Here is a 12,542-nt window from a genome sequence, read left to right on the forward strand (position 1 = left end):
TACGGTGTGACTTCCGTTCACCTCATGTACATCCTCGTCTAATGTTGAGTGTTGTGCGTACAGTGTTGGCTGACTCGGAGGGCTCTAAACAGATGGCGTGGAGCTGAGCCGACTGAGGCTGGGCCTGCCTGCGGAGGAGATCGGCGGGCTTCGAGGCCTGAGGTCTTGTTACGAGCCTATCCTGCAGTTGGGGTTCCATGGTGCTCCTTTTATGTGTTCGAATGGTTCTGAGCACGTACGGCGAGGAGATAAAACGGCGAGGACATCACAAAAAAGGCGGGCAAATGGTAAGCGTGATAAGGATTTCCGTTGTAACAACGTATTAGAATCCTGATCTAATCTCGTTCTCGGTGGCAAGCGCCACAATCATTGCACTGCTCTTGCAAGGGTCTCGCAACCTGCGCAATCCTTGCGCCCATCTTGCAACCTCTTGCAATCTCTGGCCAGCCACTTACAATTCGCGCGCTCGTTTTTACCGGGACCTCGTGCAACTATCGGACGTTCTGTACAGTTCCTCGGCGGAGATTGAATCTCAGTCTCCTAGTGACGAGCAACTCTCGCGCCCTCTCTCTCGCTCCTCTCTCACTCTCTCCCATCCTCGAGGCCTGCGGTCCCTCCCTTCTGTCCCGTGCCTTCGTAAAACACCGGTACCTTTGTCTCCATCCCCAGTCTTGTACTAGATCTCGTGCGCACGTCTTGTGGGAACTGAACTACTCGAACCTTCGTCTAACTGCTCGTACTCAGACTGGTACTCCGGACTTGTCTTTGACCAGCACACTTGTACTCGGGCTCCTGGCGGGTTTTTAGCTGGCCACTCTCCCTGACAACGTGCTCGTGCCGTACTTGAATGCTGGCTTTCTATGCTAGGGGCCCCGTGTCTTCCTCGTTTGCCTCGCTGTGCCTATCCCTGGCTGTCGTCACCACGTGGCTGTCCTCGCTCGCTGTCTCGCTCGCTGTGATGAAGGCTATCCAGCTGTCCGGTCTCGCGGTCTTTTATCCCGCGTGACGGGGCGCGTCTCGTAGCACATATCGTAGTACCAGTAGCGTGTATGTATAGTAGCACCAACGTCCAGTTGCATGTATGTTCTCGGCGTCGAAATATATATTATTTGGTTCCCCTGAATCTACCGCGCATAGTATGATCCGGATTGGAAAGCAAGAAATATGCTAGCATCATACACCTTGTTTGCGCGCAGGATGATTGGAAACTTTGGAATATTTGGGGCTTTTAGAATAATTGCGACGGTTGTAAGGGGCTCAACGTCATCCGAGTGATATTATGATGGATTCAAACTAGAGATCATTGGGTACCTTACAACCGATTGCCAGTCCATTTTAGCTGGATTATATCACATTGCAAGATCGCGGTCAAATCTGTGATGGAGGAGAGCTCCCTTCCAGGGCACACGCGACAGAAGCGCTCGTTCTCGGGATATCCCGCCCTGCCGGCGTCTCTTGGTACCTTGGTCGGCCTCTTCTTCGCGCCCATCGTTCACCTAGACTCGTCGGTGTTCCTTCTCCGCGTCCCTGTAGGCCTCAATTCTCATCTACGGTGAACGCAATTACGCCTCTTTACCCATTTGAGGAGATTACGACCCGTCCGGCTTGCGCACTTGCTCTCTGCTCTTCAGTTCTCTCTCTGGCCCTCACCTGCTTCCGCTCTAGTCCCGACATCGGCACTCACTCGTGTCTCTTTTGCTTTTCTCGTTGGTCATATATCTGCACCCTGCGCTTCTGGGAGGCTGAGACTATGTGAACCAGGCGCGATCGAACATTAAAAACAAGGCATGCACCATCCCTTCACCATTCCCAACGACGCACATCCGTGTAAACGGGCTTGTCGAGTGGCATCAACTCCTCAAGATCCTGGAGCCGTAGGAGAGACGGATAGTACCAATGCCGCACGACAGGCTACAAGGCTCCTCATGGCGTCAAGTCTGTTCAGTCACCCTCGCCGTTCCTACCCTAGGGCAATCGTATCCACCACGCTCATCGAGCTACGCATGCGCCATTTCCCGGGGATGGTCTGCGAGAACATGGGCTGGTGGGAGAATGCTCACGGCGACCTTTTCGTGAAATGGCATGCCGGGGTGGTCGGGTGAGGCCGCGCAGCGGCCAGCAGGTTTTTTGGTAGGTGAAGGGAGGTATCACCACGGAAAGATGAAGTGGCCGTGCGACGAGAGGTATGTGAGATTGTGTTCAATATATGTGAGCACTAAAGATCGTTGCTCATGCGAACTCATCGCCAAGGTATGCAAGGTGTGCTGCTGCCGCGCATTGCGCGCTGACTATTCAAATCACAGACTGCATGCGGTGCTCGCCCCATCTCAGAGAAGTCTCTCCATTTTCCTTGACGACTTCGTCGCGCGATTGTACATCTTGTGGTGATCGTTAATGCGAGATCGTTGTCTGTCTTCGCTCAGAGTGAGCGTCACTGTGGCAGGCGCGGCAACTCTACGCCTCGTCCGCAGGAGCAGCAGGGTACCCGCCATTTTGCCACCGGACCACATAGTGCTGTAATTGAAGGTACGTGGCACACACGACTCTCCAGGTACGCGCCATGATCGAATTTAATACCACAGTGGCTGAGTGCATGTGGGGCAGTACGACCGCAGCGCATTCACCGCCGGGCTTCGACAAGCATGGAAGATCACGGTCAGAACCACCCCAAGTACGTCCTTGTCTGACGATCGCTGTCTGGACCCGTCCCGGCGTTACACGTTCTTCCTGGTCCGGTCATCTGCAAGAAGCTGTTCTCATAGATCATGCCCACACGCCAACGAAGCTCTCCCGTATTCGACCGCCTGTGTCTGCGGACAGATGCTCGCACGATGTGGTTCCGAAGCATGTGCACGCGGGCGCTGGGCTATTTGAGTTGCGGTTACCGTGAGCTTCTGCTGCGGCTTTCGGATAGTAGTCAATGGTAAGTGTTCGGGAAGGCCGCGCACACGGGGAGCCAGAAGCGATAGCTGACACGGACACGCGGAACCAAGATCCTCACGTCCGAGGTCCGCAAAGCGCCACCGCCACGGCCCCAGTGCTGTGAGTTCATGCCTCCGTGCAGCCCGTTACAATGCCTGACACACGGCGCAGCAAGAATCCTTCAAGTTTCTCACAGAACCATGTTCAACCTGCGGTTGCGTGGCGTCGACTTCCTGCGAGACGTCCTTCGCCCAGAGCCCCGGCGTGCACTATACAGATGTGTACCATAAACCAACGAAGGTCATGTTCAGGGGAATGGCATGCTCTCTCCTTTAGCGAGTCTTCCATTCATCGCAGGTGTCGAAAATGGCAGCGGCCCGACAGAACGTTACCTACCCGCAAGATGCAACTCGAGAAAGATCCCGCGCGAAGCTGTTGGCGTTTCCTCCGATATGTCCGTTGCTCATGCTCGCGCCACAGTCTAGCTATATATCGGCCAACTTCCTGGGGATTTAACCTGAGTGCTTGCCTCTTCGTTTGTGCGCATCTACTCGACCATTCGTACTTGGCCTGGCTCCTATGGCGTCTCTGCCGCAGATACTCAGGATCCCCTCGCTCGATAGCACCATCGGCGCGGTGCTTCTCGGGGCGATCTTTGGCTCCATGTACGTTCAAATGCTCCGCAAATATTTTCGACGCACTGACTGACGTATCTCCGGAAAGGCTGTATGGACTGACAGTACACCAGACGTACAGATATTTCAAACTCTACCCGAAGGATAGACTATTTCTGAAATCGCTAGTATGCCTCTCTCCGTGTTCCTCTTTATACGGCTGTCGGGTCTAAGCGGGATCTGTCAGGTACTTACAATCCTGTGCGTGCTCTCCCTCATGCGAAACCGGCGTGTTGGCACCCATCTGTCTGGGTGCCAGTATCTTCGAGACGCTACATACAGCGGTGTGGATTATCGTCATGTGAGCCAAGGATAAATTGCTGATGTCGTGCATCGTAAACTGATATTAGGCTCCTTGCAGCTACCGGTATGCTATCACGGACGCCTTCAACCTGGTCAACATCCTTCGTAGCCACTGGTAAGATCCTTTCAGTAGTTGACTGGGATCCTGCCTCAGTCCCCTGCTCACTACACTATAGGTCCATACCGGTGCGTCGTGGCTCGTTTGACAGCTCACTTCCGAAGCGTCCTAATAGCTTCTCTGTTATACAGCTCACTTTCCTGATAACTGTAAGCGAACACTCTCTATCTCGGACGTAATTGAGTTGAAATCGCTGTAGGGCCTTGCCGTCTTTGCATGTCAAACGTAGGCATATGCTACTCAGCGCCTGCGTTATCCTAGCATTTACCTGTGCATCTGTGCATCTCACACGCGCGTAGTTTTTACGTGTATCGTGTATTCCGCCGTGCGTTCTCTCTTCCTAAGTTCTATCACCATCTAACAATGTGGCACAGTGGATCCTCGCCATCGGTGGCTTGTTATCGGGCCGGCGGTAAGTAGCGTCGGTCCTGGGCCTCTTTGATTGGCCGTGCGCATGACAAGATCTATCACGCAGGTCATAGCGATGTTTGGCGGACTAGGTACGCCACTGCACGTTGTCCTACGATACGACACTGACACGATGCTTGCCAATCAGGTTTTGCACTTGGTGAGGGGCTCCCGGTGAGACTTCGAGAAGATAATTCTCACTTGAGATCTGTTTTAGCTGCAGGGATCGAAGTGTGCGTCTGCGGTTGTGTGGTGTGCATACATCCAGCTGAATTATTCGTGTACAGCTTCTTGGCTGCGCCTTTCATCGTCGATCTTCAGAAATTCAGCGTAAGTGCCCCGCCCTTGCGCTCGAGGATGATACTGATGTGCGCATATCTGCTAGTGGCTTGTGTCTTCAGCATACGGATTCGATGTTGTGACGGACGTCATCTTAACAAGCACGCTCGTAGTCGCTCTCCATAAAATGCGTACTGGGTTCGAGCAGTGAGTCTGGAATGTTGAATCGCCCGAGATAGTGAACCAAAACCTGATTTAGGACAGACTCTGTTGTGGATACTCTGATTATGTATGCGATCAATACCGGTACGAAGCATATTATGTATGCTAGTGTCGGGGACAAGCTGACGTGCTCAGCCGCTGAACAGGTTTGCTGACAAGGTATGAGGCTCCGGCGGCGCGAAGGACATTCAAGCAGCGGTTTTGCTTACGTCGGAGCACTACAGCATCATCAGCATCATCGCTTTTATCTTCGTGCGTCCAGACTTACCTTGCTGCTATTCTGAATGCACGCTGAATACGGAAGCTATAGGCCATTGTGATCCCAGGAAATCTGATCTATGCCGCTGTCAGCATTGTAGGCTCTAAATGTACGTTGACCCGGAGGTAGAGAACATTCTCAGGGATACTCACCTGAACTGCAGTGTACGCCAACTCCGTGCTAGCTGCGTACGTGGCCGTCCCCCTCCAGTCTTCATACCCTCATGGCCTTTGTTAGCCTGAACTCCCGACAATCGGTCGGTAACCGGCTCCAGGAGGATAACACCATTGTCTTCAATCGCGAGGCTTTTTCGACCAGCGTACTCTCCACGCGGCCGCTGCATAGGATGGATCCCGACTCTGTGGTGTACAGCCTTCGCGAGGTGCGTGATCCAGCACCTTCTTTAAGACCCTGACGCCTCATTAAACTCTTGACCTTCCAAGCTATATCCGTGCTCGCCCAAAACGTCAACCACACCGGCTCAGGGAATGAATTTTGTGTCGGCAGGTGAAGGCGAGGTCGGGATCGGAATTTGAATGAGATGGCGTGTCGACGGGACAGAGTTCAGAGCGACATGAGCGGGACTGCGGACTCCCAACTTCTGTGCTGTGTCCTTTCCCTCAGAATTGTGCCATTGTCTATATGATGACCCACGAGCCCTAACCATGTACTGTCGATGAACTCGCGGACTCAACCAACCTCAGCTACAGCAAGACTTCGCGGCTCGGCCCGTTCACGCAGGCCGTTTTGGCGAGTGATGTCCCTCAGGCCCCCGACAGTTTCTCATTGACGGGGTTCCGCGGATTCTGGCGGTGCCGCAGCCTTCAGTGGACTCGTATCCAACGATGTCGCGCCAGATGCACGCGGAGGAGCACCATGAGAAGCTAATGCAAGAAGAGTAGAATAGCTTTTCTGTTGGGTAAAAGAAGGGCTTCGGAATCTTGCTCAATATATTATATGCGAGAATCAGAGATCATCGTGGCCTGTTGGGCGGCATTGTAAGGAGTTAAAACAATGACTTGGACATGCGATGGCGGTCGAGATCTGCATCGGGAAGGCGATAGCTTTGAATCCTAACATGAACAAGCAACTAAATACGGTACACGGTAAACGCTCATGCCACCGCAACTTTCCATGTCCCGCCACTGCCACGCTTCCTCTCACTGCCTTCACGACCCAGTGACATCCGAATGGATCGTTGGGCACCCTTGCCTATCTCATGTGCTTACGCTTGACGACTCATATGCACCTCTCGCTCGCCAACGCACGCTACTAATCATCTGTCTACTCACTGCGCTTGACTCCTGCGGTACCGTCCTGAGCCTGACCTCTTCCCTTCTGGAAGACAAAATGCTGTAATCGAAGGTTAGTAATCATTTTCCGCAAATTCTCAGGTGCACGCGATGGTTGAACCTAACATTATAATAGCTAGGTTTCGGGGTACGTAGCCCGAACGTAGCGCAATCACTTCGAACGCGTTCTGCCAAGCAGAACCACACTAAATATGTACTCGTTCGACTTTCAATCGCTCTTTGGGCCCGTTCATGGGGGCACAGACCTTTTGCCTTTTGGTTCGGTCATCTGCGAGACGCTGCTCATCTCGATGTTCGTGTGCCATGTGCGCACGTCGACGAAGCTCCCCGGTGTACGTATGGCTGTTTCTGTACACAGACTCCGCTCAAACGATACGGTTCTAAACCATATGGACACAGGGGCCGGGGTACTAGGGTTGCGGTTACTATGAGCTTCTAATGCGGCCTCCGGGATAGCAATGATCGGTTCGGGTTCAGAAAGCTGCGCACGCGGAGAGCCCGAAGCGATATCTGACATGCGGAACTCAGATCCTCAACCACAATTCCCGGATCAAACCCACACTCGGTGCGTCCCCGGCTTACGAATATTGTCTGTACCTGTCCCGGTGTTACACACACTCCCTGGTCCGGCTCTCTGTAAGTTATTCTTACCGCTGTTCGCCCGTTATCTCCGCGCACTAAGGAAGCTTTTCCGTACTCGTCTACTTCTGTGAACAGATCCTCTCACAAAGTGGTTTCTAAGAGCGGGCACGTGGGGCCTTTTGCACTACAGTATGTGCACGGGATAGCACCACTCAGGATGTGCTTAAGGTGAAGGCTGTGCGCACGGGAAGCCAGAGTTACTTCAACGTGCGCAAAGCAGATCCTCGCGAGTAGAGCCTGCAAAACGTCACCGCCATCCTCCGTGTTCCATGTGCTCACGCCTCACATGTAACCCGCTGCTGTGGTTGTTCCGCGGCACATCGCCAAACACGTAGATGGACCTGTTCCATTTGCGGACGCGCAGGACATATACCCTGGGAACCGCCCTTCACCGCCCTGAGGCCAGTGCGCGCTTTCAAGACGAGCATCATGAACCAGCCAACCTTACTTCCGGGCGAGCGAGCGGGCCTCCTCGCCTAATCGAGCATCTTCCATTCCTGTGAGTGTTCAAAATGGAACTGGACCGTCGTAGCGTTCCTGACCCACGAGATGCATATTAAGAAGTATCCCGTTCGAAGCCGTCGATGCATGATCCTCGGTGTCTGCTGCTCGTGCTCACACCACACTGCAACTATATGTATCGTGCAATCGCGCAAGAACCTAAGTGACAACTTGCCTTTTCATTTGCGCTCCGCCGTCGTTCGTCTTTCACCAGCCCTCAATGGCGTCGCTGCCTCAAATTCTAAAGGTGCCCTCGCTTGATAGCAGTCTTGGCGCAGTTCTCCTTGGAGTGATCATCGGATCCATGTACGTTCCAATCCCCGACACTACTTCTGATGCACCGACTAACATGTCGCCGGAAAGGTTGTATGGGTTGACGGTTCATCAGACGTATAGATACTTCAAGCTCTCCCCCAGGGATAGGCCTATCTTGAAGTTCCTAGTACGCCTATCCCGGGTTTCTTTCTCTAAACGAGGATGACTCTAACAGGATCTGTCAGGTGCTGACAATTCTGTGCGTACTATCTTACGCATCGTTCTGCATGAATCTCATGGCGCGCTAGAGTATTCGAGACACTGCATACCGCAGTATGGATCATTGTCATGTAAGTCATCTGTAAGCCGTCGCAGCTACATCTCGAGCACTGATAGTCACCTCTTTGCCGTAGCTACCACTATGCCATCACGGACGCTTTCCATTTGTCCGACATCCTTCGCGGTCATTGGTAAGTATCTTCAGCAGTCAGCTAAAACGCTACCTCACAGTCAAATTGCCGCCACAGGTCTATACGGGTACGTCGCGGCTGGCTTCCTATTCGGGCCCTAAAAGTGTTCTGACCGTTTCTACATGTCACAGTTGACTTTCCCGATAACCGTAAGTGCACGCTCTCTGTCAGAGCTGAAGTTCTGAAACTGAACATGATGCAGGGCCTCGCCGTCTTCGTATGCCAGAGGTAACCATATGCCACTGCTCAGCCTCGGCGTCATCCCGGTTCTTACGCATCCATCTTCCCGTCTCGTGTGCCGCGGTTTAGCTTCTATGTGAGCCGTGTATTCCTCGGTGCGTATTCTTTTCACCATTGCAGTCATCCTCTAACAATCTGGTACAGCCGGTCCTGGTTATCGTTGGCTCGTTGTCCCTGCAGTAAGTGACGTCCCGCCTTCTCATACGCCATGCACGTTACAGAGTTAGGTACAGGCCATATCAATGCTTGTAGGAATAGGTATGTCATCATATGTCGGTCTCTTGTAGGATGGTAACATAGGACTCGATAATCAGGCTTTGCAATCGGTAAGGGTCCCGCGGTAATACATTAAGATTTGATTTCTCATGTCAGATTCACTACAGCTGCGGGAACTGAAGCGTGGGTCCTCTGCTTTGTAGCACATTGCTCCTTTTCGAACTAATCTAATTATTCACAGATTCCTGGCTACGCCTTTTATCGTTGACCTGCAGCATATCAGCGTGGGTACTCGGTCGCCGCGCTCGCTGAGAGTCGAGACCAAGTCTAATGCAGGCCATCCTCACTAGTGGCTGGTATCTATTGCCTACGGCTTTGCGGTGGCCACGGACATCATCCTTACAAGCGCGCTCATATTCGTTCTCTACAAGTGGAAGTCTGATTCAAAAAGGTGAGTTTCCAGTGATGTTTACGTTTGCGGCCCTAGATACCGAGCCTCAATCTGCTCTAGAGGGAACTCCACTGTTGATACTGTGATTTTGTACACGATCAATACTGGTACGTGGTCCAACCGCATTGCAATCATAGTTTGGCTCATGAGCTTGGTCGCTGAACAGGTTTGCTAACGAGGTATGCGGACCACCTTTCTCGAAGAACCTGTACGATGCGCCGCTAATACGAGACACTACAGCATCATCAGCACGGCTGCTTTCATTTTCGTGAGATCACACCTAACCTGTTCGTCACTCTGGGTCCGCGCTGAATTTGCAAACCGTAGGCCATCGTCATCCCGGGCAACCTGATCTATGCCGCCGTCAGCATCGTGGGTACCAAACGTGCGTCGATGCGCAGAGAGCATTTCCGGGGATCATGCCTGACTTTTTACATAGTTTACGCGAACTCGATTCTGGCTGCGTACGTCACCTTCCCCCTTCCCCGTTTTTGTGTTCTCATGACCTGCGTCAGCCTGAACTCCCGGCACTCAATCGGTGGCCGGCTCATCAATGACTCCTCGCCCCTCAGTCTTGGGGCCAATGCGAACGGTGCACCCTCTGCGCATCCGCAACAGGCTCATGTGATTGAGCTCGAGTCTATGGTGTACAACGTCCCTGAGGTGCGTGATCTGGGGGCTAGGTTATGAAATCCCTCTGACCTGATTTCTGGCCTACGTAGCAATATCTGGGCGGACGGTCGGAGACGTCGACTCTACGTACACAGGACTTGATCACGCCGTCAGCATTTGAAGGAAAGTAGGGATAGGCTCGGAGGTGATAGTACGTGCTCGTTGAGGGCTTCGGAAGGGTCGCAGCGGCTTGCCAGTGATTCAGCAGTCTGTACCGATGCTTCAGACACCTGCGGTGTGTCCGTGTCTGGTATAAACTCATATTTCAAAGCGATGGACTGTTTATCTGGTGAACCCGTTAGATGCGTCTGCCAGAATTCGTACGAATAAGAGCTCTCGCGCTGGTTGACAGGGACTCGAAGGCGACCAAGATCTGCGTCGGGAAGTCGTTAGCTTCCGATCCTAACATGCACAAACACGCAGATACGGGGCATAGTAAGCGCTCGTGGCCTGGCGTCACGTACGCTCATTACCGCCATCCCGCCGCGTGAAAACACAGTGTTGATTTGGAAGGTAAGCGACTCATACAAGTCTGTTCAGTCGAAGGACTTAACTGGAGCTGATATCTCAGAAGCGAGTGTTTTTTTCGGCCGCCCTCGCATATGCGGGTGGCTTCCCTCAGGTATGGAGCTCGGGCGGCTGTTCATACACGCATCCTCACCCTATATTCCAGGTCGAGGCGTAGTGTCGCGTGCAGTCCTGCTTCTAGTTGGGAATGTGCCCCCATTTGAACTCGATGTCGCGTCTGTCTGATGCGATCGGCCACACCCAGATTGGTGTCCAGCCGCGCACGTCTGTGACACTTCCGTCCGAGCTGGCCTCGTGGACCCTTCCCTTACATCCACCTCGATTTCTGGAGCCATCGTCGCAAAACCCCAGTACCCAAGCATTGCATACCTCGATCAGGTTAACTAGGCCAGTCCGTCGGATGCCTTCGCGTCGTTCTCTTAGTATGCCAGCATGAACATGTATGCCTCCCAGGAGACATCCTCCGCACTTACCTCTGATTTCCCTGAACTGTGCGCGTACTCGCAGGACCGGGGAAAACAAAATCCAACTCCGCTTTCTGGTGCGGCGGCGGTGATTATCTCGCCTTCTTCGATGCCCGCGCTGATGCAGTCCTCGCGTAGAACTACCCCCGAGAAGCTCGAGGAGGAAAACCGCTGCCTCCAGCATTGCATCTGCCAACTTGAGATCGTCAGCGAGTCGTCCCGCATGAGGATCTAGGAGCTCAAAGCGGAATATCGCATGGCGTATACGCCGGCGGGCTCCCAACCCTATATCCCATGCCGTAGCCACAATACAGGCGTTCGACGAGGATTGGGATGAGCGCACCGAAGCGCGTGTTCGGACGTTCTGCTCTCCGAACCGCGCGGGCAACGCCTTGTGCGTGTGGCATGAGTCGCGCAGGGAGCGCCGCAGGTACCCGCCCCGCATGGCGCCCCCCGGATACCTTAACTGCGGGTGCACATTCGAGCAGGCATTGTTCGAGGAGAGCCTCCGAGTCTCGCGCCACGGCGTGGGTAGTTACCACCCTGGGGAGAGCATCCGCATGGACCCCGAGCTCAGGAACCCGCTGCTGCACCGTGCTCCTGCAGACGCGCTACGGGTACCGCGACGGCGACTTCGAGCGCGACCCGCGCACGGGCAACTGGCTCGAGGACGAGGGTGCCGAAAAGTGGGAGCAGAAGGCCGCGTCCGGAGGGGTGTACTAGACACGGAGACGTGCCTGCACAAATTCAGTAGGCCCTCATTCTGTCAATCAAACCGGGCACGACACTGGCGCTGAATAGCATGGACGCGCGCCGCTGTAGGGCCTGCACCATTTCCCGGGATTTGGTTTCGTCGTTATCCAACTGTAATGTAGTCCCGCTGGCGTAGCGCCCTCGCACCTATCCCCAAGCGTATTTGAGCAGACAAGGCTCACAAACATCACTTGAGCCCAGGAGCAAGTTCCGTGGTGGCTGTCGGATAACTTGTAGCGTTGCGCGTGTACCCGTGAGGGCTGCGCCTGCGGGGAGCCGGAGGCAGTAGCTCATGTGTAGAACTTTGATCATTGCTGTGCGGCCCACTACTGCTGCCAACCGTCACACGCGCGGCCATATCCGAATATGAGTCCCCTACTGGTACGCGGTATCTCTATCTTCTCGTGCGAGACTCGCTGCCATGTTCGTCCTTCAATACAGCGCTGACAGTTCGCGGTTGCGGACGGCGGTCGTTTCTGCGTAATGATGCCGCGTAGTGCAGGCAAGTTTTCCTGCATCCTCTATGGTCCCAATGTTTGATGTTTACTGAAGGCACGACTGTCTTCTGCAGAACTAGAGTGCTGGTTAACGAGCCTAGATGTTTACTACGCATATGTGCATCCTAGCATATCCACAATATCCTTCGGGTGCTCGCGGCTGCACCTTATGTCTCCTTTCTTTCGGTACGTTGCACATGACAGTTTCTAACATAGCATCTCTCATCGCTCACTTGCCGCAAGATACGGCGTCGCCAGTACGCTTTCAAGTTGGTGGCGTATCATCTGTGGTAATAGTCGCTACGCAGTTCTGCACTTACACCACGGCTATATATCGTCTACTACCTGACTGAGT

General features: G+C 53.7%; 3 protein-coding genes across 3 annotated transcripts; all 3 read left to right on the forward strand.

The window, feature by feature from the left end:
• Positions 1 to 3,501: 3,501 nt before the first annotated feature.
• On the forward strand, positions 3,502 to 6,087 carry TRAVEDRAFT_53575 (uncharacterized protein; the record flags this gene model as incomplete). Its single annotated transcript, XM_008046522.1, has 22 exons — positions 3,502 to 3,587; positions 3,646 to 3,724; positions 3,784 to 3,797; positions 3,856 to 3,897; positions 3,958 to 4,014; positions 4,076 to 4,085; positions 4,149 to 4,166; positions 4,217 to 4,242; positions 4,317 to 4,342; positions 4,392 to 4,429; positions 4,493 to 4,517; positions 4,574 to 4,585; positions 4,643 to 4,658; positions 4,713 to 4,755; positions 4,811 to 4,911; positions 4,964 to 5,010; positions 5,073 to 5,085; positions 5,151 to 5,178; positions 5,237 to 5,294; positions 5,349 to 5,373; positions 5,423 to 5,567; positions 5,965 to 6,087. 22 exons carry the CDS (start codon positions 3,502 to 3,504, stop codon positions 6,085 to 6,087), a joined length of 1,032 nt encoding a protein of 343 aa, XP_008044713.1.
• A 1,774-nt stretch (positions 6,088 to 7,861) lies between these two features.
• On the forward strand, positions 7,862 to 10,076 carry TRAVEDRAFT_53576 (uncharacterized protein; the record flags this gene model as incomplete). The annotated part of the gene is made up of 22 exons (XM_008046523.1): positions 7,862 to 7,947; positions 8,005 to 8,083; positions 8,142 to 8,155; positions 8,205 to 8,246; positions 8,310 to 8,366; positions 8,424 to 8,433; positions 8,498 to 8,515; positions 8,569 to 8,594; positions 8,676 to 8,701; positions 8,751 to 8,785; positions 8,840 to 8,864; positions 8,921 to 8,932; positions 8,990 to 9,005; positions 9,064 to 9,106; positions 9,173 to 9,273; positions 9,334 to 9,380; positions 9,440 to 9,452; positions 9,514 to 9,541; positions 9,601 to 9,658; positions 9,713 to 9,737; positions 9,789 to 9,936; positions 9,996 to 10,076. The coding sequence occupies 22 exons, from the start codon at positions 7,862 to 7,864 to the stop codon at positions 10,074 to 10,076; spliced, it is 990 nt and encodes a 329-aa protein (XP_008044714.1).
• A 1,304-nt stretch (positions 10,077 to 11,380) lies between these two features.
• On the forward strand, positions 11,381 to 11,660 carry TRAVEDRAFT_53577 (uncharacterized protein; the record flags this gene model as incomplete). Its single annotated transcript, XM_008046524.1, has 2 exons — positions 11,381 to 11,464; positions 11,544 to 11,660. The coding sequence occupies 2 exons, from the start codon at positions 11,381 to 11,383 to the stop codon at positions 11,658 to 11,660; spliced, it is 201 nt and encodes a 66-aa protein (XP_008044715.1).
• Between the last annotated feature and the right edge of the window lie 882 nt (positions 11,661 to 12,542).

The sequence above is a fragment of the Trametes versicolor genome (genome assembly GCF_000271585.1).
Source record: "Trametes versicolor FP-101664 SS1 unplaced genomic scaffold TRAVEscaffold_14, whole genome shotgun sequence".
Classification (NCBI taxonomy): domain Eukaryota; kingdom Fungi; phylum Basidiomycota; class Agaricomycetes; order Polyporales; family Polyporaceae; genus Trametes; species Trametes versicolor.